Here is a 26,823-nt window from a genome sequence, read left to right as displayed (position 1 = left end):
AATTTATTGTATGATGTGGTTTGTCGTATGTTATGTTTAATTGAACACAGTGGCAGAAAGTGAACAGACAATAGACATCATGGCAGTTGCCAGAGTGGCCAAAATCCCTGCTTTTCTGGAGATTACAATGTGTTCCTAATAAAGCAGGTGAGGATGAGTAATACTGTTTGTCTACACTTCAGAATTTTCATGCCAGATTGGTAGGGCACATGTCGCTCATGACTAGGCCCAGCTTAATATAAACAAATACAAGCAGTATTTCTTGTTTAGTAATAATGGCAGGGCCCATTCTCAGTATTAAAGTAGAATATGTGGTACAACCAGTGCGATATTCCAAACGGCTGTGCATAAAATACCACAAGGAATTAAGTGTTGCTTATGCTACCAGGATGATATTCTAAGGAGGAGGAGAAAATTAAATTACCAGATGATGTATTCCAAAGATTATATTTGCATAATTTCAAGGTTAAATAAAGAAATTGTGCCCTCATCCAAAAGGTGATGATTTATTCGGGCCTGTGTGCAGACAGGAAGTGAGCCTAAATCGAGGGGAGCCTAAACTTTTACCAAAGTCTGGTTGTTTCAGGTAAGATCCATGATTTTGTCCAGTGTTCCACAAGACTTACACCACTTCTCCGACTATAGAAGGAAATCGAGGATAAGTTGAAAAGAGGACCAATGAAAACACAGTAAGCTGTGCAAGCGTGCTCACCAGTGAATGGCCTTTGGTATATTACAGCACCAACTGCATATAGAAACTGGTTTGCAATATTTCTGACTAGGAGGTTGCAGCAGTAATTAATCACATCATGGAGCCTGGCAATGACTGATGCACTGGGGGCTCCTTATGCACACAGATCAAAGAATGAGCTCCCGGCAAGTCGGCAATGCAAGGACAGGTAGTGAGAGTGTATGGGACTCAGGATAGTTCAGTGAAAACTGACAGTCGATTCCATGGTCAACACACAAAATGCTGATGGAATTCAGCTGGTCATGCAGCATCTGTAGAGGTAAATGGATGGTTGAGGTTTCAGGTCGCGTCCCTTCCACCGGACTTTCACACTTCTAGCATCCACATTCTTTATTGTGTCTCCTACTAGATTCCACGATGACCATTTACTCTTAATGCACGCGCCCCAATCATGTTTAAAAATATGTAACATTTGTCACAAACACGAGAAAAGCTGCAGATGCTGCAAATCCAAAGCGACGCACACAAAACGCTGGAGGAACTCAGCAGGTCAGGCAGCATCTACGGAAAAGTTGATGTTTCGGGCCAAGACCCTTCATCAGAACTGTAAAATCTGTGGCATTTTATCAGTGGATCCTGCAGTTGACGTGTGATACTGCCGATGAGAGTCATGATGTGACAACATAATTGCGTTCATTAAGTTCGCATAACGTTTATTTTAAAAAAAACTCGCCTCATTAGAGGAAAGATAATCCCAACAGCAGGATTCACAGTCCAAGGATAAGGATGAAATGAAAAAACTTTTTGATGCAAAGATGATTTATTGCAGCGCCTGCACTGTTCTGTGCACTTTGTGCAGTCCTGGATAGGACTGTAGTCCAGTGTAGTTTTTGTGTTTTTTCTTACGTAGTTCAGTGTAGTTTTTTGTATTGTTTCATGTAGCACCATGGTCCTGGAAAACGTTGTCTCATTTTTACTACGTTCTGTACCAGCAGTTATGGTTGAAATGACAATAAAAAGTGACTTGACTTGACCTGATGGTGAATCTGTTGAATTTCTACCACAGAAAGCAGATGATGCTAAATTTTGAAACTCATATTCAGTCAGTTAGGTGTAAATGCAGTTAGATATGGAGATATTCAAATTCGCACCGAATAGCAGAGACAGCTCATAAAGCGGACAGAGCTACTGTTGCTTCTAACTCCTGCGTTTTGTAGATCTGCCGAACCGCCGATGCTAATATTTACGGTAGTTGTTCAGTGATGTGTCAATCCGGTCGCGGCTGGCGAGTAGTCCGAGGACAGATCGCTAAAGCTAAGCTATGATGTCGGGACGATCCACACCCGACCGCTCTTTCAACCGACTTCTGCTGCAACAATACTTATTGCTGCTCAAGAAGTACCCAATATTGACCAAGTCAGTTACCAGGTAGGAATGTTTCAACCGGGACCTGTACGCACTTCCTGGGGAAGCGATGCGAGATGCAAAATCCGAGAGTTGGATCTGAGTGTTTATGGTCTCGTTTCTTATCCCAAAATATTCGCCTTCATAAAGCTGACTAGTATCTTCTTTTTATAATCAATAGTATGTGTTTTAAGAGCTCAAGAATGCGGGAATTTATATTTGTGAATAAAATTCGCCATGAAGCCGAATTGCTCGTTTTCTTGTAGTCGGCCACGAATTGTATACCAATGGGCAGGACTGGAAAATACATGCCTGGACCGCAAAATACCGCACTATATATCTTTAAAATGCTTAGTTTGATTAAACAGTTTGTCTTTTCTTTGGTTTAAGTATTAAGTGTTTTCTTTGTCTCTCCTTAGCACTCGATCTATTCACTATTCTCTCTTCTAAGTAAAGAGCTGGCGTGACATTTTGAAGTCCGTAATAATGACACAGTATTCAACGTTTTAGTTTGTGTTTCAGGCCATCTGAGCCAGGTGATCCAAGACCAAATGATAACACTTCCAGTAATATTTAAGCCAAATGTTGGCCTTGCTGTTGTAATACCATGTGTGTGTACAAAGGATAATCTTTAAATGTTTATTGTCTGCTGTCTCTGAATAGAGCAGACTTTTAATCCTTCCTCGGTCCTTTCTCCATAGACCTGGAAGTTAATAATATGCAGGTTTCCATTCAGTGATGATCTTGCACAGCTTTCTTAAGACCACACTTTGCTCCAAAGAGAATAACTTCAGCTTCTTAGTCTACCTTGTACCTGGAATACATTGTACCAGAAACATTTAAATTGGTTTTATTTGTTACTCTTGAAGTCTTTGCATCCTTCCTCAAGGCAAAGGAGGATGCAGTGCTCCAATTATAGCACAATCAGTTTGTCAAACTTGTTTACCATAATTTACCTCCTTGATTTTTGCAATTAGATTTCTTTTTATATTAAGGCCAGAGGTTTTTGTGAGCATCTCATTTCTCTTTTAATGATTTATGCATATGTAGAACCAATTCCCCTGGCTTTGGAACCGTGCTAGGCAGTCTACATTGCGTCTTTGTTATTTTTGCATCATCACTGCATGCTTCTTTTAAATTTCTGTCCATTCTGCCAGACTGTATTTGTTCTCTTACAGTCTATTGTTATCCTACTCACTAGTTACCACACTTTCAGTGGTCAAAGAACACTGAGGCTGTCTACAAGAAGGGTCAGAGCCGTCTCTATTTCCTGAGGTGACTGAGGTCCTTTAACATCTGCCGGGCGATGCTGAGGATGTTCTGCGAGTCTGTGGTGGCCAGTGCTATCATGTTTGCTGTTGTGTGATGGGGCAGCAGGCTGAGGGTAGCAGACACCAACAGAATCAACAAACTCATTCGTAAGGCCAGTGATGTTGTGGGGATGGAACTGGACTCCCTGACGGTGGTGTCTGAAAAGAGGATGCTGTCTAAGTTGCATGCCATCTTGGACAATGTCTCCCATCCACTACATAATGGACTGATTGGGCACAGGAGTACATTCAGCCAGAGACTCATTCCACCGAGATGCAACACAGAGTGTCATAGGAAGTCATTCCTGCCTGTGGCCATCAAACTTTACAACTCCTCCCTTGGAGGGTCAGACATCCTGAGCCAATAGGCTGGTCCTGGCATAATTTACATATTACTATTTAACTATTTATGGTTTTATTACTATTTAATTATTTATGATGCAACTGTAACCAAAATCAATTTCCCCCGGGATCAATAAAGTATGACTATGACTATGACTATGAGTATTTAAAGTTCTGTGCCATCAGAAAGTTTAGAATTTCTACCCACTCATTCCTATATATCAGTTGACAACAATGAATAAAAGCTTATCTTAATATTGTAAATCTGTGCTTTTCTTCTCGGTGATATGCTTCAGGAAGGAGAACCCAGCCTGGTTACGTTCCGCATGCGGCTTTAAAACAAAATCAAACAGGCAATCAACTTTAGCTTTTCGTTTTGAAAATATCTTTAAGAGTGCCATAATATGGTCCCAACATATTGATGTAGTCATAAAGAAGGCAAGACAGCAGCTATACTTTATTAGAGTTTGGAACGATTTGGCATGTCAACAAATATGTTCAAAAACTCCTATAGATGTACCGTGGAGAGCATTCTGACAGACTGCATCACTGTCTGGTATGGAGGGGCTACTGCACAGGACTGAAAGAAGCTGCAGAAGGTTGTAAATCTAGACAGCTCTATCTTGGGCACTAGCCTACAAAGTACCCAGGACACCTTTAGGGAGTGGTGTCTCAGAAAGGCGGCATTCATTATTAATGACCTCCCGCACCCAGGGCATGCCCTTTTCTCACTGTTACCATCAGGTAGGAGGTGCAGAAGCCTGAAGGCACACACTCAGCGATTCAGGAACAGCTTCTTCCCCTCTGCCATCCGATTTCTAAATGGACTTTGAAGCTTTGGACACTACCTCACTTATTTTAATATACAGTATTTCTGTTTTTGCACTTTTTTAATAATCTATTCAATATACATAATTGATCTACTTGTTTATTTATAATTATGTTTTATTTATTTTTTCTTTCTGCTAGATTATGTATTGCATTGAACTGCTGCTGCTAAGTTAACAAATTTCACATCACATGCCGGTGATAATAAACCTGATTCCGATTCTGATTCTGATATTGCCTGCAGAATATATGACTATAGAAGGAATAGAAATAGAAAGCAAAACTTAGCTTTTTTTCTACATTACAAAATGTAGGATTGGAGAATCTTTTTGTTTCTCTGTTGTACTGGTTTAAAAACACACTAATGGAAGATTCTCAACCTGTAAACAAATTTTATTGTTCAAGCCAGATAAATAACTGAAACTGGTGACTGTTTTGTGGCGAATACATGATTGTCAATATTACAGCTTGTACTTTAAAAAAATATGTATTTTTTTGAAATGCATAGTTTTTGATTGCAGATACTGAATCCAGATTTTCCACTTCACTTTTTTATGTCATAGATGAAACTTTTAAAAATGAGCTGTAAGTTAGGTTGCTCGTCTGATTATGTTATATTTATAGTATTAAACTAAATTATCAGTGAAGTTTATTAAGTTTGGAATTCTGGTGTTTGTCCAAAATTTCTTTGCAAGCAGTTGATGAACAAGAATATTAAAATCTAAATATTAATTATTTTTAACTGAAATATATATGTTTTGAAACTGCATTTGATCCTAAAGCAAAAAGCATTTTGAGTTTTACTGAAAGCTATGTTTTATTATTAACTTGAAGTCTCTAGAGCATACATGGACAGTTATTAACTGTAATTAATCATTTACTAAATGTCATGGACCATGTAATCAAATGATTGCACTACAGAAATAGAGTAAACTTGAAGATAGTTGTTACAACTGTGTATAAAAAGTTAGACTTGTGGCTCTAATCATGGAAATGCAGCTATATGATAATGAGCAATGTGTGGATATTGTTTTATTTTATTTATATACTCTTTGAATATGTAATTACAAGAAAAGACTACACATTTACTCCGAATGTCAAAGTTAGATACTCTTACATAAGTACAAGACACTGATCAAGTACATTGAACAAAAGTGTTGGAGGTTGGATTACTCTGTGATTGAACATACACCCAAGAAAGATTAATTATGCTTTTTTTTAAGGTGAGCGGATAAGAATCATGGTTAATCAGAAGCTTTGGCTCCAAATGTAGTAATTACTGAAAGCTAATGGACAGGTACAAAATGTAATTTAAAAAGACCATTGGAATGGTGGCCATTTTCCAAAAAGAAAAAAAACAATATGAAAGGAAACTACAAAGTCCTGAGTATTGCTTGGCAAGCAAGTGCTGGCTCTTAAACATGGTCAGCAGGGATTGTCACAGCATTTCAGCAGTCTATGGCATTAAACTGTGGACATTTTGCAAAGGTTTTGCATTCCTTTAAATATAAAGAAAGGTGATCTGAATAACACATACAAAATGCTAAGGAACTCAGCAGGTCTGGCAGTATCTATAGAGGGGAATAAACAGTTGTTGTTTCAGGACAAAACCCTTCATTGGGACTTGCTGTTTAATATGATTATTCCATATTGTGTATTATACTAATATGGAAATATTAGTGCTATTCTTTCATCATTTATGAGGGGAAAACCTTTGCATGGGTTGCAAAGTGACCCAACATTAAATTATTGACAGGATTGAAGAATGGGTTAAAATTGCGCACCTTACCAGTGATGCAAATATGCTGTAAGTGAATAAATAAGTTTTATAGGGTAGGTAGAGAGAGAAAAAAACATCTAGAGCGAGAATCTGAGAGGGCAAAAAAAAATTAGACTGGAGCCATTGAAAGCCTATGAAAGAAAACAATTCTCTACATAAAGTATAATAAAATCTGGAACTCTCCAAAATTATGATCAGTTAAAATTAATTATTGTTAATTAAAAATATAAAAATTGAGTTTTTTGTGAGACAAAGAGATCAATGGGTGAAGGATTCAAGACTGTAATTAAGATACAGATCAGCCATGTTCTAGCGGAACGGTGGAATTAGGTGTAGGGGCTGAAACACCTATGTATGTTCCTTACAATAGTAAAATGAGCGATAGTGTCTCACATGAAGAAAGTAAGAAAATATAAAATTAGAATTAAGAACTTGCCATCTCTCTTGTATCTTTCCGTTGCCTTCCAGTAGAAGACCTCTTCATTCCCCACTGGGAGAAGTGGAATTAAACTTCTAAATATGCTCAAATGTCTTCATTTTTTCACCCTTCCAGTGGCATTCTCTCAGGGCTTGGAAATGTTCTGTCTCAAGTTATGGAAAACCGAAGAAAGGATCTAAGTATAACAAAGAATATAACATTTGGAGGCCCTATCAGATTTGGAGTATTTGGGTAAGGATGTTGTGGAATCCTATTTTTCCTGATTTTTCAGTTCTACATTTAAGGAAAATGTGTATGTTTAATATGCTTCTGTGTTGCTGCACATTCAAAGGCTAAACTTCAAGTCAACGTTGACTCCCTCACCGAAGCACACAAAATAATAAGCTGTACTTTAAACATGCAGAACAGTAAAGCATTTGGTTTGCGTATTGCAGCTAGCAGAGTATATTGTACCCTCAGTGGTGGGATGTAGATCCCTTCCCACCAATTTTACCAACCCCCTGGCACTTTTCCTGCAACTATTGAAGGTGCACCACCTGTCCCCTCACCCCCTCTCTCACCAACATCCATAAGCCTGAACAGTCCTTCCAGGTGGGGCAGACATTAGCATATACCCCTCCAGCCTTGCCTATTGCATTCAGTACACACAATGTGGTTTCTATGTTGGCAAGACCAAGAACAGAACGGGTAACTGAGTGCCTGCACTCTGCAATATTATCTTGGGCTTTCAGTTGCATATCATTTAAAGTACCCTTCCCATTACCACACCGACTGGTCTGTCCTCTGTTTTCTTTACTGGCATGGTGAAGTCAAGGGCAAATTATAAAACAGTACCTTGTATTTGTCTTAGAGAGTCAGTGACTTAATGATATGAACATTAATTTTTCCAATTTCTGATAACCCACTCCTGCGTTCCTTTCCCACAAATACCAGTTTACCCTACTTCATACCATCTTTGTTCACATACGTATTTCATCCCTACCCTCTCATTACCAACTTGTTGCCCTTCCTTACCTGATACCATCTGTTCATCAGCCACGTATTTATCCACTTGGATTTCCTCTCTCCGATTCACTTTTCCTGTACCAACCCCCAATACATGGTTCCATCAGCCCTCCCTTGCATGTTTCCACCTATCACCTATCTCCCTCTGCCCTCCCTGTGCTCTCCCCCAAAGAGGGAAGATTATGAGGAACGGTTAAGAATTCTAAGTCTGCACTCCATTAAGTGTAGGAAAATGGGAGATGTTCTCACTGAAACATTAAAAAAAAGTTCTAATGGGACTTGACATATAAATGTAGAACTAATTGTTTCCAGGGCCAATGGTCTAGAACCAGGAATCACAGTCTCAAAATAAGGGGTCAACATTCAAAACAGAGCTTAAAAGAAATTTCTCATTGTGGTTAGTTTTTCTGGTTCTCTGTCCAAGAAGCATGTGAAGTCTCAGGTAATGAGTATATTCAGGACGATGATCAATGCACTTTTATACGTTAAAGGAATCAAAGGACATTTGGGTTAGTGCAGGAACTTGGCTTGGAGATAAAAGACAGACATGGTTCCAAGGGCCAGTATAGTCTGCTTCTGGTTACAGTTCCTATCTTCATTTGGAGCATAAAAAGATTAATGTGCAGAATGATCTCTACGATGTAAATATTTCAGGGAAATAGAAGATTTCCCAAGAAAGGGAGAGCAGGGTGAAAGAAATGGTATTTAATATGACTGTTTCTATCTCCCAAGTTTAAAGTACTTTATACAATTGAATCTCCTTTATTGAGCAACCTTGCAGTGGTTGCTGGAATGGTATTTGAACCTCAAGCCACTTTCCTAAGTTGGAATATGCACTGATGATCCATATTCCCTGAGAATGTACCAACATCCCTTTATTTCAACCAACAAAATCTTAAAAAATAAATCTGGATTCCTGCTCCGATTAGGATTTACGTACTTAATTCCTTTCCAGCTAAAAGCTGAAGTGCTACAATACTGCCAAAAGATTTCAGATCACTCAAGGAGCAAGTTCAAACTTGACATAGGAGTTGCTTCATAGTGTTGAAAATGAAGGGACCCAACAAATTCAAAGATTTCCAATCAGTATCCTGTCAGCGAGCAGAAGTATTGTCTTGTCATACTAAGTTCATAGCTCTCTGAAAGTGGCTACACAGGTTGATAGGGTGGTTAAGAAGGCTTATGGCATGCTTGACTTTATTAATTGAGGCATTGCATTCAAAAGTCAGGATGTTATGTTGCTGCTTTATAAAACTCTAGTTCGGCCACCTCGGGAGTATTGCATACAGTTCTGGTCCCCCCCACAATTGGATGGAAAGGAGATTTGAGAGGCAAGTTTTTTTACACAGTGTAGTGAGAACTTGGAACGCACTGCCTGGCATGGTGGTAGAGGCAGAAACATTCACGACTTTAAAGAAAACCACAAACACAAGAAGATCTGCAGATGTTGGAAATCCAAAGCAACACATACAAAATGCTGGAGGAACTCAGCAGGTCAGGCAGCATCTATGGAAAAGAATAAACAGCCGACGTTTTGGATCCAAGGGCTGGGAGGGAAGGGGGGCAGATGCCAGAATTAAAAGGTGGGGGGGGTGGAGGAGAGGGGAAGAGGCTAGCAAGAAGGTAATAGGTGAAGCCAGGTGGGTGGGAAAGGGGAAGGATTGGAGAAGAAGGAATCTGATAAGAGATGAGAGTGGACAATGGAGAAAGGGAAGGAGTAGGGGACCCTGGGGAAATAATAGGCAGGTGAGAAGTAAAAGGTCAGAGTGGGGTTGGGGAAATTTTAAGAGATAGGCACACGAATGTGAGGAAAATGGAAGGACATGGGCATTGTTTAGGCAGAAGAGATTAATTAACTATTTGATTGCTAATTTAATTGGTTCAGCACAACATTTAGCCTGAAGAGGCTGTTCCTGAGCTGGACAGTTCTATGTACAGTAACTGTGTTATTTGATAATTTATTCAGTTATTTGCTCCTGAGGTACTTAAACTATCAATTATTGCTCTGTGTCTCCCTGCCAAACCAATTTAATTCCTGAAATTAATTTTTCTTTAAATTTCCTGATAAAATCTAATAAGAAAGAATATAAATATATCCAACACACATCAAAATTGCTGGTGAAGGCAGCATGTCTAGGAAGAGGTACAGTTGACGTTTCGGGCCGAGACCCTTCGTCAGGACTAACTGAAGGAAGAGTTAGTAAGAGATTTGAAAGTGGGAGGGGGAGGGGGAGATCCAAAATGATAGGAGAAGACAGGAGGGGGAGGGATGGAGCCAAGAGCTGGACAGGTGATTGGCAAAAGGGATATGAGAGGATCATGGGACAGGAGGCCCAGGGAGAAGGAAAAGGGGGGCGGAACCCAGAGGATGGGCAAGAGGTATAGTCAGAGGGACAGAGGGAGGAAAAGGAGAGAGGGAGAGAAAGAATGTGTGTATATAAATAAATAACGGATGGGGTACGAGGGGGAGGTGGGGCATTAGCGGAAGTTAGAGAAGTCAATATTCATGCCATCAGGTTGGAGGCTACCCAGACGGAATATAAGGTGTTGTTCCTCCAACCTGAGTGTGGCTTCATCTTAACAGTAGAGGAGGTTGTGGATAGACATATCAGAATGGGAATGGGATGTGGAATTAAAATGTGTGGCCACTGGGAGATCCTGCTTTCTCTGGCGGACAGAGCGTAGGTGTTGAGCAAAATGATCTCCCAGTCTGCGTCGGGTCTTGCCAATATATAGAAGGCCACATCGGGAGCACCGGACGCAGTATATCACCCCAGCTGACTCACAGTTGAAGTGTCGCCTCACCTGGAAGGACTGTCTGGGGCCCTGAATGGTGGTAAGGGAGGAAGTGTAAGGGCATGTGTAGCACTTGTTCCACTTACACGGATAAGTGCCAGGAGGGAGATCAGTGGGGAGGGATGGGGGGGGACAAATGGACAAGGGAGTTGCGTAGGGAGCGATCCCTGCAGAATGTCGGGGGGGGGGAGGGATTAGATGTGCTTAGTGGTGGGATCCCATTGGAGGTGGCGGAAGTTACGGAGAATAATATGTTGATAGAGTGATTAGCAGCACTGGGGCTCCACAGGGGACTGTCTTGTCACCCTTTCTCTTCACCATTTACACCTCGGACTTCAACTACTGCACAGAGTTTTATCACCTTCAGAAGTTTTCTGATGACTCTGCCATAGTTGGATGCATCAGCAAGGGAAATGAGGCTGAGTACAGGGCTACGGTAGGAAACTTTGTCACATGGTGTGAGCAGAATTATCTGCAGCTTAATGTGAAAAAGATTAAGGAGCTGGTGGTAGACCTGAGGAGAGCTAAGGTACCGGTGACCCCTGTTTCCATCCGGGGGGGTCAGTGTGGACATGGTGAAGGATTGCAAATACCTGGGGATACGAATTGACAATAAACTAGACGGGTCAAAGAACACTGAGGCTGTCTACAAGAAGGGTCAGAGCCGTCTCTATTTCCTGAGGAGACTGAGGTCCTTTAACATCTGCCGGACGATGCTGAGGATGTTCTACAAGTCTGTGGTGGCCAGTGCAATCATGTTTGCTGTTATGTGCTGAGGCAGCAGGCTGAGGGTAGCAGACACCAACAGAATCAACAAACTCATTCGTAAGGCCAGTGATGTTGTGGGGATGGAACTGGACTCTCTGACGGTGGTGTCTGAAAAGAGGATGCTGTCCAAGTTGCATGCCATCTTGGACAATGTCTCCCATCCACTACATAATGTACTGGGTGGGCACAGGAGTACATTCAGCCAGAGACTCATTCCATCGAGATGTAACACAGAGCATCACAGGAAGTCATTCCTGCCTGTGGCCATCAAACTTTACAACTTAACTTCTCCCTTGGAGGGTCAGACACCCTGAGCCAATAGGCTGGCCCTGGACTTATTTCATGATTTCCTGGCATAATTTACATATTACTATTTAACTATTTATGGTTTTATTACTATTTAATTATTTATGGTGCCACTGTAACGAAAACCAATTTTCCCCAGGATCAATAAAGTATGACTATGACTACCATTTGGACCCGGAGGCTGGTGGGATGGTAGGTGAGGACCAGGGGAACCCTATTCCTAGTGGGGTGACGGGAGGATGGAGTGAGAGCAGATGTGCGTGTAATGGAGGAGATGCGTTTGAGAGCAGAGCAGGATTCCTCGTGTTTACGTATATAAATATATCCAGTTACTTTACTTCATTAAGAAAAACTGTTTGTCCCTTTTGTTTTCTATTTCAGATTGGTTTTCACGGGTCCTCTAAGTCACTACTTCTATCAGTATCTCGATAAACTGTTTCCATCCAATGTTCCTTACTCCCAAATAAAAAAACTTCTGCTGGACCGACTGATGTTTGCCCCAGCATTCCTTGCTCTTTTTTTTGTGGTGATTTCTCTTCTCGAGGTGGGTCCCAGTGTTTGTTATGATGCCAAATCTGATATTATTGGCAAGGGATAGTTAACTTGCAAAATCTGTAGCATGGTGTGGAGTTATAAAATTTGAGATGTTGAAGTTGTAGGCTCTTTTATAAGAGTCATGTCTACTCAGACTTTGGGCTTTGAGGAGAACTGGCACAGTTCTATTTTTATCCAGTGAAAACCAAAATAGTAAATCCTAAATGTAACACTAATCGATAACACTGACCAATGCATTCATCACCCTAACAACTTCACTTTGTTCTTGTAGTTACAATCCTCCCGGAGGATACATGAACTGTTTTTATTATGTATTTCCTATGTCATTAACAGAGGTCAATACCAAGCAATACCCAATTAATGTTAAGCAAATATTTAACATTTACCGTCCAGAATAGTAGTTCTGATAATGACAACTCAATGTAAATCCATATTTGGCCATTCTGGATGATAAATTATTTTTATTGACTTATTATGAAGAGTAACCTACATGCTTTAATGAATAAATCTGTTCCCCTATTAGAACAATATTTAATATACATTTTCTTATATATTTCCTATCCTCCCAAAACTTTTTCACCTAAAATATTCAGTGTGTGAAACCATTCATAAATTGAACAAGAAAACTAGCTTTCACCCATTGCTGTAGAGTTCTTCTTTTGCAATTACAGCTTGTTATTATCAAATGATGTTTACAGCTTCATTGCACAGTATCTAATTGTCAAATTACTGCAGTTCTTTGAAGAAGAGTATATACTGTGAATTAAGGAAAACCAGTGGGCATATATACTTGGGTTTCCAAAAAGGCATTTGACAGATGCCACATCAAAGGTTATCTCAGAAATAAAAGTTATTGGTCTAGGACATAAAATATTGGTGTGTATAGTGGCTGTCAGTAAGATCATAAGACGTAGAAACAGAATTAGGCCATCTGGCCCATCGAGCTTTCTCCGCCATTCAATCATAGCCGATCCTTTTTTTTCTCCTCAACCCCAGTTCCTGGCCTGCTCTCTGTAATCTTTGATGTCATGTCCAATCAAGAACTTATCAATCTCTGCCTTAAATATACCCAACAACCTGGCCTCCACCGCTGCATGTGGCAACAAATTCCACAAATTCACCATCCTCTGGCTAAAGAAATTTCTCCGCATCTCTGTTTTGATAGGGCGCCCCTCTATCCTGAGGCTGTGCCCTCTTGTCCTAGACTCTCCCACCATGGGAAACATCTTTTCCACATCTACACTGTCTAGGCTTTTCAACATTCAAAGGGTTTCAATTAGATTCCCCTCATCCTTCTGAATTCCAGTGAGTACAGACCCAGAGCCTTGAAATGTTCCTTGTATGATAACCATTTCACTCCTGGAATCATCCCTGTGAACCTCTGGACCCTGTCCAATGCCAGCACATCTTTTCTTAGAAGAAGGGCCCAAAACTGTTGACAATACTCAAGGTGAGGCCTCACCAGAGTCTTATAAAGCCTCAGCATCACATCCTTGCTCTTGTATTCTAGACCTCTTGAAATGATTGCTAACATGGCATTTGCCTTCTTAACCACCAACTCAGCCTGCAAGTTAACCTTCAGGGTGTTCTGCACAAGGACTCCCAAGTCTCTTTGTATCTCAGATTTCTGGATTTTCTCCCCATTTAGAAAATAGTCTGCAGATTTGTTTCTACTGAGAAAATGCCTGACCATGCATTTTCCAACATCGTATTTCATTTGCCACTTTCTTACCCATTCTCCTAACCTGTCTGAAGTCCTTCTGCATCCTGCCTGTTTCCTCAATGCTACCTGCACCTCCACCAATCTTTGTATCATCTACTAACTTGGCAACAAAGCCATCTATTCCATATTCTAAATCATTTATACACAGCATAAAAAGAAGTGGTCCCAACACTGACCCCTATGGAACACCACCAGTCACTGGCAGACAACCTGAAAAGGATTCTTTTATTCCCACTTGCTGCCTCCTACCAATCAGCCAATGCTCTAATCATGTTAGTAACTTTCCCGTAATACCATGGTATTAACTTGGTAAGCAGCCTCATGTGTGGCACCTTGTCAAACAGAATGTTGGTATAAATGGTCTTTTTCTCATTGGCAAGATGTGTGCCATGGATACTGCGGCTGAGGCATCAACGTTTTGCAGCTGTATTAATGATTTGAATAAAGACTGGAATGATTTAGTTGCTGAATTTGCTGAAGACACAGATGTACAGGAAATTAAATTGTGCAGAAGATGTGAGGAACCTACAAAAGGGATATAGGTTAACAGTGTGAGAAAAGATTCGGCAAAGAAAGTAAAATAGAGGGGAAAAAAAGAAGCTTGTGATTTAAAAATGAAAATTTACAAAGTTCTGAGAGGTGCCCAAGTAGATGAATTGCACTGGGCTAGCTAGTATGTAGCTATAGCAGGTAATTGGGAAGCCAATAAAATACTATTTTTTATTGCAATGAGAATTGAGTACAAAATTAGGGAGGTAATGCTTTGATTATAAAGAACATTAGTGAGACCATGCCTTTGTACTGTGTACAGTATTACAGGTCCACAATCCCTTATCTGAAATCCTTGGGGCCAGTTGCATTTCGGAATTCAGAATTTTTTGGATTTGAAACACCCCCCCACCCCCCTCCGATACCAAAAAACAGGTATGCTCAAGTCCCTTATTTAACCTGTCTCAGTGCGGTGGACTTTAGGACCCGGTGGCGCACCAAACCTATGCACATTCTCCCGTATACTTTAAATCATCTCTAGATTACTTATAATACCTAACACAATGTAAATGCAATGTAAATAGTTGTTATACTGTATTGTTTAGGGAATAATGACAAGAAAAAAAATTATTTCCAACAAAAACATTCAATAAAACATAAAAATATGCAGCTTCAAACGAACCAAATCAAACACATGGTAAATGACTTATTGGAATAAATGTAGAACGTCACTGTCACTGTAAAACTTCAGTAACTTGTCTTTCTGTTTATTTAAATCATATACAGTGGTAGTTCTGACACTATTTTCCTCAGTAAGACGCCGCACAGACACACCACAATCAAGCTTCTGCAATAACTCCACTTTCTGCGTTATTGATAGAGAAGATTCCTTCTCTTTATCTCATTGTTACCCATAGGGGTATCTGAAGCTCTTTTTGACATTTTCACAGTGAAATTAAACACAGAGTCAACAGTGAACACAAAATATCAGTGCACAGCAAATACACGTGTAACCAGTACGAGCACTGGGCCACTACTGACATCTGGCGGCCTCTGCTAGTGCTGCCACGTCACCCCTGAGTGACGTCAGCTGTTGGTGAAAAAAGCTTCGTTTTAGGAGCTTTTTGGATTTCAGAATTTCGGATAAAGGAATGTGCACCTGTACTCTCCTATTTAAAGAAGATTGTTAAAATGTTGGAACAGTTCAAATAATATTTGCTTATTAGACTAATAGCTGGAATGGGTGAGTTGTCTTTGGAAATACTGGGCAGATCAGTTGCGGACCTCAAAGAAGTTAGAAGGGAGAGAGGTGATTTTATTTAAACACAAGATCCTGAGGGGTCTTAACTGGTGAGCTTGCAGAGCATGTTTCTTCGCATGGAAGTATTTGAAACCTCTTTTCTCTGCAATATTAATGGGTCTTAGGAACTCACTTCCTTAGGACAGTGGAAGTGAAACTTTGGATAGGTTTAAAGCAGAGGTAGATAGTTTCTTGACAAAGAAGAGGGTGAAAACCTACGGCAGATAAATGGAAATGCAGAGTTGAGGTGACAGGTCAGTCATAATCTTTGTAAATGGTGGAGCAAGCTTGATGAGCTGAGTTACTGCCTATTAATTCATGTGGATGAGTGTTCAGCAAAGAGCACATTGAATTAAATTATTCTTTCAACAGACCATGATTGGAAGGATTTTAAATGAAACCTTATAATTTGGGCTATAAGCTTCAAATCAGCTGTATTAGTACATGGTGAACTAGTAGAAAGTTAATCCATCATATTTAATAATAATACAATATTTAGTTTAAGTTTTTTCCTCTGATTTGAGAAATTACGAGCCTTAGCTGATTTTCCTTTTGGTATTATCAAATTGCAGAACAAGTGTATATTATGCAGAATTCCACAGATTTATATTATCTGAAAAAAAGAGATTTTCAGTTGCTTTGGAATCTGAAAAACAAAGGAAGTCTGAATATCTGACACAGTTAATGAACTTAAATAATAATTCCCTGAATTTAAGCATAATAGACTAAACACGCCTGTGAACTAAACCATTATAAGCACAATGCAAGCAGTTTAATGATTAAACATGTTCTGTCACCAGAATAAGTTTTTTTTTGTTTTTTTGTCTATATACAGTATTTCAATGCAACAGCATGTTTCATTAAACAAAATTCAATGACCAGCTTAAATGATAGAAACTTCATGTGGCTCATTGTTTATCATAGTTGAACAGGTAAATATAGAGCACTTGGTTTTGAGACTGAGAACAATTCTATGTTAGATTTGCTGCACAGACAAATTTAGAAGTACTGTCAAAAATAATTCAACTAAGGAATAATGTATATTTAATATTATCCTCCAGCCACTGCAGTTGCTTGGCTTTATCATTCAAGGGTTACGAGAATTATGTGAACTTTAGGTTCTTTTGTTTATAAATGGATTAGAAAAGAGATGCATTTTTAAAGCTCGTATAGCAAAAGATGTGATTTTTTTTTTGGCATGCTTTGGAAGTTTGCACCCATTTCTAGTTGGAATCTTTCCAATGCTAAATTGATCCAGGTAGCTCCAGTCATTTCCATGTCACTTTTTATGTAAATGATGACATCATCAAGATTTGTGATGCCTATTAATGTCCTAACGATACATCTTTGATCAAAAGATTGTGATTTACATTCTTCATGTGGGCATGTGGCCAAGTGGTTAAGGCATTGGACTAGCGACCTGAAGGTCGTGAGTTCGAGTCCCAGCCGAGGCAACATGTTGTGTCCTTGAGCAAGGCGCTTAACCACACGTTGCTCTGCGACGACACTGGTGCCATGCTGTATGGGTCCTAATGCCCTTCCCTTGGACAACATCGGTGTCGTGGAGAGGGGAGGCTTGCTGCATGGGCAACTGCCGGTCTTCCATACAACCTTGCCCAGGCCTGCGCCCTGGAGAGTGAAGACTTTCCAGGCGCAGATCCATGGTCTCGCAAGACTAATGGATGCCTTTATTACATTCTTCATTATTAACTCACCATTTAGCAGGAAAAGAATCATGCTGAAAGCAGGGAAATCTGTGTGAATCAAACTGTCCTCCAGGATTTTTGTTATATGTTGAAATATTTAACTGCTTGGTTGCCAGCAGCGTTCGCAGTTCACAAATCCCTGGACTGTGAACAAATGGCAGCCATATTGCATGGGCTGTGTAACACGCATGGCCCCAGGCACAATCAGTTCAGCCATTCTCATTAGTTATCCCCCAGCACATTCATGTGCTGCTAACCCTTTAACAACATACCTGCCTACTTAGCAAGTATCATTCAGAATTCTGGTTTTAATATCCCTTAAGAGGACTAAGCCACATAATGATTCCTTTAAAAATGATGCCCCAGTCACCATTTATTTTTGGTAATTTGGCATTTCAGGTGCTTACTGAGCCTAACATAAATGAGTGTAATCTAATCTCTCTGCTGTATGAAGAGCCTTGAACAGAAGTAAACCAGGTTTAATTAGCTTTGGTGTTTTACATCATGCAACTGGCAGCATTTCTCTTTCAGTTATGGATGAATATCCATGTGTATCAGTGCAGTAAAGGTTGGCACTGCCACTTTGCTAGCAGCATCCAAATGAGAACTTAAACCAAGGCTTTGTCTGCCTGTTTCAGTGACTTCAGGTAGGAAACCATGGAACTACTTGAGGAAAAACAAGGAGTTTTGCGGGTGATCTGCCCAATATTCTCTCCTAATCAGAATTTTTTCCTGTCTTTGGAACTTTGTTGATGTGGAATGTTACCTTGCCTACTCACTAGTAAAAGTCACAGATTTTATAAAGTGTTTTAAGTTGTTTTTTAATATCAATTGTCTATAAAGGAGCAGAATATGTCAATAAAGTGATCAAAAATATTATGTCTGCAATAGGGAAAGAACTTGAAGGCGTTAAAGGACAAGATGAAGACTGGATACTGGATAGCACTGAAAATGAATTGGAAAGTTTGGACCATCTTTCAGTACATTAACATTAATTATGTGCCTGTTCAGGTAAAGTACAGTTACTGACTGGTATTGTTTCTGGATGATTTGCCTAGATGGTTCAGCACTGTCAACGTGTTAAAGTAGCCATTTTCAAGATGCACCTATATAATTAATCAGCCATGTTGCTGTTTAGAAAGGTAATGTGCTAGCAGTTTCATATTCAACATGCTTATCTTAAAACCCTTTAGTCAGTTTCTTGCATATTTTGGATTACTCAGTGGTATAATTCTGATGGAGCTGCAAAAAAAGATGAAACTGTTTTCTCCCACTCCTGCCTCTGTGTTTGCAGTTGGGTTTCAAAGGACTTGGTATTTTGTCTTTTGGTGTCTGTAGTATATGTTAATAATAACCAAAGAAGCTTCAGTAAAGATGCTTGTTGATGTTTCAAAAATTGGCCATGTGATTGGCAGTAACAAGGACAACTTCAGTTTACCAGGAGATATTAAATCAGTGAGGCAGAAAAGTGGCAAATCAGATTTAATCTTCAGAGGTATGGGAAGGTGTAACAAGACAAGAGAACACACAAAAAGTGTGAGGATAGTGAGAGTTTTGAAAGAAAAGAGGGTCAATGGAGTTCATATCCACAAATATTCATAGATCGGAAAAAACAATAAAATAATTAAAAAGATGTGTGGAATTCTATGTTTCCTTTATTTGCCAAAGAATGGAGATAAAGGGAAGTTATGCTTGCATATAAAATAAGGTAAGTCACAACATGAGTCCACAATTCTGGTCACTATGTTGCAAGAAAGTTTTGATTGCACTAGTGGGCACAGTGGTGATTCATAAGGATGATGCTATAATTTTTGATCCATTTACAGCAAAAGGATTGCGTAGCTGTGGAGATTGCTCAGGGAAAACACAAACCTTATTTTATTATTTTTGTCTAAGAACTTGATACATTTTTCTCTGTCTCTGACCAAAGCTGATTCAGCTGGGTAAAATCGAATTCTCTCATCATTGATCTCATTTACTGTTTGAGGTCACAATTGAAAGTATGTTAAAACGCACGCAGTGTTGCTGTTTGATATATTCAAGGTGGCACAACTTAAAATGTTTTCTTCCCAAATGCTCTCTTAACTATCGCAAACAAGACAAAACCTGCAGATGCTGTAAATCCAAGCAACACACATAAAGTGCCGAAGGAACCCAGCAGGCCAGGCAGGACTGCTGACGGATCTCGGCCTGAAACGTCGACTATACTCTTCTCCACAGATGTTGCCTGGCCTGCTGCGTTCCTCCTGCATTTTGTGTATGTTACTCTCACAACAATGTTTATTCCTATTCATGACTGATCAATTATGACCTTTAAATTCCTTTATTTTTCTATAATGCATAATGTAAATCTACCATAGAGATTCCAAAAAAATGGTGATTGGGACATAATTTTTAAAGAAATCGCAATTGTGGTTTAGTCTTCTTAAGCAATATTAAAACCAGTATTGTGCATTTCACTTTCCATGATATTAAGTTGCTTTTAGTTATTATTATGAATGCCACAACAATTGAAATGAAGTCTTTGTATGTTAATTGCTGTTTGTTTTGCAGTTCCGGGTGCTGTTTGCAAATTTGGTAGCCCTGTTCTGGTATGCATACCTAGCTTCAATCAGAAGATGATGCTTCATCATTAGTATTAATCACTAGCAGCTTGGAATAATTCCTTTTTCTTCGAGAATAACCTTGAAAGAAGACGGCAATGAATGGACATGGCCAAATCCTAATATAATTTTTCATATTTTCCCAAATATGTAATGGACAGATAACTCTTTAACTTGGAGAAAAGTGTTTTAGTGTAACCAAGCTGTGACATTTGCAGAATACTTAACTGTATTTTTAATTGCTGAATATCAACTAATTCTGCAAACTATTTTCTATGTTAGATTTTTAAGTACATTTGATTTTATAATATTGGTAGCATTCAATCAAGGATTTAAATTGTAATTGAAAATTGTAAAAAACTTAAGCAAGAATGTCATGAGTTCTATCTGCAATAACTATCTAATTTATACTATATTCAGAAATTTTATTTAATGTACTAGGGAATATTGGTTACTGTTTCTGGATATATCAATAATTTAATTGAACCATTATTTCAAAAGTTGGCAGATTTTGAGCAAACTAACAAGTTGATCGTTAATGTAATGATAGTGTACATACCTTTCTAATATGTTAAGAGAAATTAACTTGCCATAAACATATTAATACTGTGTTAATTGCCCATGATCACAATGGATGAATTAAGTTTGTCTTTGAACGGTAATATATAAAGAAATAAGAGCAGGTTTAGGCTGAACAGTCCCCTTAGCCTGCTTTACCATTGAATAAGATCCTGGCTGATTAGATCATAGTCTCAAAGCTCTCTTAACTCTTCATTCCTTAGTTAAAAATAAATCTCAGCTTTTAGCACTCTCAATGACTCAACATTCAGTACTCGAGTCGCTTGACAGTAGAGTGGAGAATTTCAAAGGTTCCCTCTTTTTTCATCGTTAAGGGGCCCACTGATTATTCTAAAAAGCACCCTTTATAGGCTCTACCATCAACAAAACTTTTTTTACAGGATCGATCCTTTTGAGCCTATCAGAATGCTGTATGTCACAACTGGGTAAACTCTCATTCTTCTAACTCCAGTGTTGTGGCCCAGTCTGCTCAATCTTTCTTCAGAGCCCAGCTACCTTATAGACATGGATTGATGAGCAGAACCTTCGCTCTACCATATGACCCCCTTCATCTAAATTTCAATATAGATTATGAATAATACACTTCCTTAATCACCTATTACTTTTCTTTAACACACCAATCAAGGGGAATTAATATTCTGCAGCCAGCTATTTATTTTCAGTTGTTCTGTGGCACTGGGTAACACAAAATACAATTGAAGATAATCACTGGAGAAAAATAAAGAATTTTTGATAAAGGCAAGACTTAGTGAGATTGAATGGTTTATATCCAAGGATAGATAAAAAGAAGAGTTTTACTGTTTTTTATGGTGTTCTGGGTTATTTTTGACTGGTAGGTTACTTATACATAGAATAAACACAAAAGATTCTACAGATGCTGGAAATCCCAACCAACATATACAAAATGCACCTATGCTCCATCCACCAGAATAAGTGGGATCTCCCGGTGGCCATCTACTTTAATTCTACTACCCATACCCATTCTGACATGCCAGTCCATGGCCTCCTCTACTGCCGCGATGAGGCCAAACTTACTTTGGAGGAGCAACACTTCTATTCCATATGGGTAGCCTCCAACCTGATGGCATGAACATCGTTTTCTTGAACTTCTGGTAATTGCCCCGCTCTTCACCATTCCCATTCCCATTTCCCTTTCTCACCTCATCTTCTTACCTGCCCATCACCTCCCACTGGCTCCTCACCCTTTCCTTTCTTCCATGGTCATCTGCCCCCTCCTATCAAATTCCCCTTTCTCCAGCCCTTTATCTCTTTCACCTGTCGGCTTCCCAGCTCTTTACTTCACCCTTCCCCCTCTCCCAGTATCATCTATCACCTACCACTTTGTACTTCTTCCTCCCCACCCCCACCCCCACCTTCTTGCTCTAACTTCTCATCTTTCTTTCCAGTGCTGGTGAAGGGTCTCAGCCCGAAACGTCGACTGTTTACTCTTTTCCATAGATGCTGCCTGGCCTGCTGAGTCCCTCCAGCATTTTGTGTGTGTTGCTTGTGTCACGAACCCCATGACGGGAATAAAGCACCAGCAGAGATAGAAAACACTTTGGAGTCCAGTATTGCTATAAACTACTAATATTTATTGGTAACTACACAATACAGTAATATAAATGTAGATAAATCAAACAGGTTAGCAATGATTATATATATAAGTAAGTAAATCAGTAAGTGTGGAAATATATGTATGTAAAACCAAGCTTCTTTAAGTCTAGGGGTAAGAAGATACAGTCTTACGATGATGAGTAAAGTTCAATTCATTTTGTGGTATTTAGTTGATTAGTGATGGAGAGAGAGGGAGAGGCTTGAGTCTTCAGGTGTGCAGATGCCGTTGATCTTCTCATCCTTCGAACTCCTTTAAAAGTCACCGACTGTGACTTTAACAAAGGGGACTGGTTTTCTGTGGTAGAGCTATCCCCCAGGCGAGGGTGGACACATGGACAACTCCCCACCAGTCAACCCTTTTCCTCTTTTCACTGCAGGAGCGATGGATCGATCCGCCTGATTGATCCTCCAAAACCCACTTTTCCTGCGGGCACAACAATGCTCATTCAGTGTCCAGAACATGTGTCTGAGGTCTGTATCATCTGATCTCCTATTTATCTCACCGTACTGGGTACCACCTGTCATTCAAATAACTCCTCCTTAATCTCTTTGTGAAGAAATACAAGCAGGTAAAAAGTCCTTGAAGAAGTATCAACAACCTGCCGAAAATCATAACATTGAGTGTCCATTAAATAACACCGCCTTTGGTCACCATAGCAACTTATGAGCTGCTCAGTGCTGTCTCCAACTCCAACTCAGTAGAAATCCGAAGTTACTTCCAGGGCTTTCCTGTTCCTTAAAGTGACAGTCCCACAGTTAGCCTTTGTCTTTCTCTCTCTTTCAAAAGCACAGTTCAGAGGGGTAATTCAGGATCCCATCACACTTGGATTATCAGCATCCGCATATTTTCTCCTGTTTGACTTTATTTTCTGTCTGGCTAGCCTCCACCCTAATGGCATGAATATTGATTTCTCCTTCCAATAAAAAAAACTTCCAACCCCATCCCCACTTCTAATCCCCACTCTGGCCTCTTACCTCTTATTACCCAGTCTATCAGCTCCCCCTGCATCCCCACCTCCTTCCCTTTCTCCTATAGTCCACTCTCCTCTCCTATCATATTCCTTCCTCTCCAGCCTTTTACCTTTTCCACCCATCAGGCCTCAATTATCACCTTCTATCTTTCCTCCATCCCCTCCCCCCATCTTTTTATTTTGTTATCTTTTGCCTTCCTTTCCAGTCCTGAAGAAAAGTCCTGGCCCGAAGCGTTGACTATTTAATTCATTTCCACAGATGCTGCCTGACCCGCTGAGTTCCTCCAGCATTTTATACGCATTGTTCTGGATTTTCAGCGACTGCAGAATTTCTTGTGTTTATGTTGGATTCTAAGCCAATCAGACTTTAGTAATAGAACTGGATGCATTTAATAGTTATAATTTTTAGGTGTTTCCAAATCTATCAAATCATGTTTCAGGTAGAGGTGATGGGGAGGGGGAAGGTGGGTGGGAAATTTCTCCCTCCCCCTTCCGTTCTTTTTTTCCCACTCTTCATTCTGGTTACCCTCTCATCCCTTTTCACCTGCCCATCACTTTCCTCTGGTTCCCTTCCTCCTCCTTCATTTATGTCCATGGCCCACTGCTCTCTGTTGTTAGATTTTCTTCATCAGCCCTGTACCTCTTCCATCAAACACCTCCTTACTTCTTATTTCACTCCTCTTTCCCCAACCCATCCACCTTCCCCCCAGCCCCCCGAACCTGGACTCACCTCTCTCTCACTTAACAGCTTGTACTCCCTCCCCTCCTCCCACCTTCTTATTCTGGCTTTTTCCCCATTCCTTTCCAGTTCTTAGCCTGAAACATCGACTGAATTTTCCTTTCCATAGATGCTGCCTGACTTGCTGAGGTACTCTTACATTTTGTGCGTGTTGCTCAAGATTTCCAGCATTTGCAGAATCTCTCACATTTACGTTAATATGATGCTCTTAGGTGTTCAAAGTAAATTTATTACAGAATGACATATATTTCACCATACGCAACCCTGAGATTCATTTATGAATAATAGTGGTTACTATGCACATCACAGTATTTACCGAACAATTTTCGAGTTAAAGCGGCAATTGTTTTGGAAATCTTTTAATTCTCCAGAACTAACATGGGATAGCTTTCATAAAAAGGATTTTCTTATTTTTTTAAAAAAATAATATTTAATGGTCAAATGTAAGAAAATTCTCACAATGAGTGACTACAGTGTGCTAGTGTATTGTTTTTGATGGTTTATTTCTTGACACTCCAAATAGTCTGTAGTGTGCAGCAGTAATTCAACCACTCAGATATCAGTTGGCTATTGCTCTTGTATTAGTCATGCCTTTTATTTGCAAAAGTGCAATCATCCCTATAACAGTAGGCTTCTAGTTCTTCAAATAATCACAGTGTACAACAGTGGTCTTCGGACGACTCTAGTCGTTGTATGGAGTGCAGCAACCAGAGATGACATTCCCATAGGCATACTTGACTGAATGGAACTGGAATCCCATCTCGAGTTCGATGGTTCCCAATGGTTTCTCCCGAGCCACCTCCAGTTTAAATTCTCCAGTTTTAATGGAGGATCAAGAACCAAGAACCAAGCTGCCCAAACTTTTCTCTTCAATGGCTGTCGGGCAAACCACCCCCATCCATGTAAAGGAGTTGAAAAGGTGAAAACAAATGAACACAGTTAATCACAATGAAGGTATGTCTATTTGTATAACTTTTATTTCCGACTTGTTGACGATATAAGGCGAACGTGACGGCTTTCCTCGCCTCACTCAGCGGATCGATCCCGCCAGTGCGCGGCTGCCTTCATTTAAATAACTGACAGCGCAGGCCATTTAGCCGTTGGCTGCGCGAGCTGGGTCCCGCGTGCCAAGGTGGCTGCGCAGTGCCGGCACCGGGGTCTGGCGTTTGGGGAATGAGCTGCGCTACGAATAAAACGTTTTTCATCACTTCAAAGCGAATACTTTCTTACTGCTCTACTTAAGAATGAGCGACGTTAGCGATGACTCAGACTCATTTGAACTGACGATTTTGCTTATGGATGGAAGCCAGGTCTCTGTCCAGGTGAAGGCGAGCAGCACGATCGAGGATGTGAAATTTAGCCTGATCTCACAGACCTCGCAGGGTTTGCGTTGGATCCCTGAGCGCATGAGACTTCTCTGTCGTCAAGTACAACTGCAGGACGATGACACGGTCGAAGAGTGTGGACTTAGATCAGAATCTGTAGTTGTTCAGGATGACAAAAGTATGTACCCGTTTGGCTGCTTACCTCACCAGGCTATTTTTGTTTGGGAGGGATGGAGTGCCTCAAAGCAAATTCATAATTAATACATCATTTTTTTTACCAGAATAAGTAATAAATGAAGTGCAGTAGACCCTAAAAATGTAAACAGACTTGAAGGGACATGTTCTTTAGTTCAATTGTTTTCCTTCTTTAAAATGACTATTTCACTTCCTTTGTAGTCGGACTCGGTATGCGTCGAGGTGACTGGCCAAGATCGCTTCACTCTGACTGCGAGCTGTTTACTCTTTACCTGTGCTGTTCAACTACATGTACTTCGAATTGTATTTTATTTGTTTTCCAGCAAGACAATGGCCCCCCAAGCATAAAGCCAAGCCAGAGTCCAGACCTCAATCCAATTGAGAATTTGTGGCTGGATTTGAAAAGGGCTGGTCACCCATGATCCTGTCATGGTCTGGTCCATGAAGTCCATGTTCCAGTCCATGTTCCGGACCATGTACTCCGGACTCCGGGTCTTCCCACTGTCCCTTGTTTCAATCGGGCTTAGTCATAGGCACCTGATGCTCGTCTTGGGGCTGGGAATATAAGTAGCCCTGGGTTTGAGTGTGGTTGCTGATTTGTCTCGTCAGTATCCCGTCCTGGCCTCTGTGGGGTGAGTCAGGCTGTCTTTGCTGTTACCCTGCCATTGGATCTGTCCCTTCCTGTCCTTGCCTCTGTTGGGTAAGCCAGGCCGTCCTTGCCATTACCCTGAGGCTGGACTGTTCCCTTCCCTTCCTCTTCCTTCTGAAGCCTTGCCTGCAACCCTGTGTCTGGAGCCTTGCCTGCAACCTTGTCAAGTTCAACCACTGGAGCGAGATCAGAGCCTTGCTGTGTCTAGATAAGGAACTGTCTATCGTTGAGTTGGAACTGTCTCTGTGTTCACGCCTACGCTAGGTAGGTCTGGCCATTTGCCGCTACCTAGTGTTGGGAACTGTCTTGCCGTGTTCAGGATTCTGTGTAGAGCTCCGGCCCCAAGTCCTGTTCCCAAGGAGGGGTCCTGGATCTGTGTTCCATGTACGAGTCCCGGCCCTAAGTCATGTTCCCAAGGAGGGATCCTGGCTCTGTGTTTCATGTCTCTGTGTTCCTGTCTCTGAAGTCCAAGGCTCTGTGTTCCCGTGCTCTAGACCAAGGCTCTGATCCTGTCCTCCCCAAGACCAAGTCAAGGCTTCTGGCTTTGTGTTCTGAGGTTTCTGTCTCCCAAGACCACGTCATGTCTTTGCCTAGTTCCAGAGTCCAAGCCTGAGTCAAGACCCAGGTTCTGGGTCCTTGTCCAGTCTCTGGCTCAGAGTCCGAACCCAAGCCTCGTCATGTCCTCACCTCGAGGAACCCAAGCCTC

The 26,823-nt window shown here is 40.5% G+C and overlaps 1 protein-coding gene across 1 annotated transcript; it reads left to right on the top strand.

The window, feature by feature from the left end:
* The first annotated feature begins 1,962 nt into the window (after positions 1 to 1,962).
* Positions 1,963 to 21,397, top strand: pxmp2 (peroxisomal membrane protein 2). The gene is made up of 5 exons (XM_063034612.1): positions 1,963 to 2,119; positions 6,909 to 7,025; positions 12,051 to 12,213; positions 18,334 to 18,453; positions 19,996 to 21,397. The coding sequence occupies exons 1-5, from the start codon at positions 2,013 to 2,015 to the stop codon at positions 20,062 to 20,064; spliced, it is 576 nt and encodes a 191-aa protein (XP_062890682.1). The 5' UTR covers positions 1,963 to 2,012; the 3' UTR covers positions 20,065 to 21,397.
* Positions 21,398 to 26,823: the final 5,426 nt, after the last annotated feature.

This window comes from Mobula hypostoma, chromosome 27 (genome assembly GCF_963921235.1).
Source record: "Mobula hypostoma chromosome 27, sMobHyp1.1, whole genome shotgun sequence".
Classification (NCBI taxonomy): Eukaryota; Metazoa; Chordata; class Chondrichthyes; order Myliobatiformes; family Myliobatidae; genus Mobula; species Mobula hypostoma.
This window is presented reverse-complemented; position numbering and strand designations above follow the sequence as displayed.

What these genes read in the sequence shown, in the direction of transcription:
- pxmp2 (XM_063034612.1), top strand. Translation starts at nt 2,013, where the DNA reads ATGATGTCGGGACGATCCACACCCGACCGCTCTTTCAACCGACTTCTG. An exon ending in TTGACCAAGTCAGTTACCAG is followed by an intron (nt 2,120 to 6,908) that starts GTAGGAATGTTT and finishes TCACCCTTCCAG; the next exon opens with TGGCATTCTCTCAGGGCTTG. An exon ending in ATCAGATTTGGAGTATTTGG is followed by an intron (nt 7,026 to 12,050) that starts GTAAGGATGTTG and finishes TTTCTATTTCAG; the next exon opens with ATTGGTTTTCACGGGTCCTC.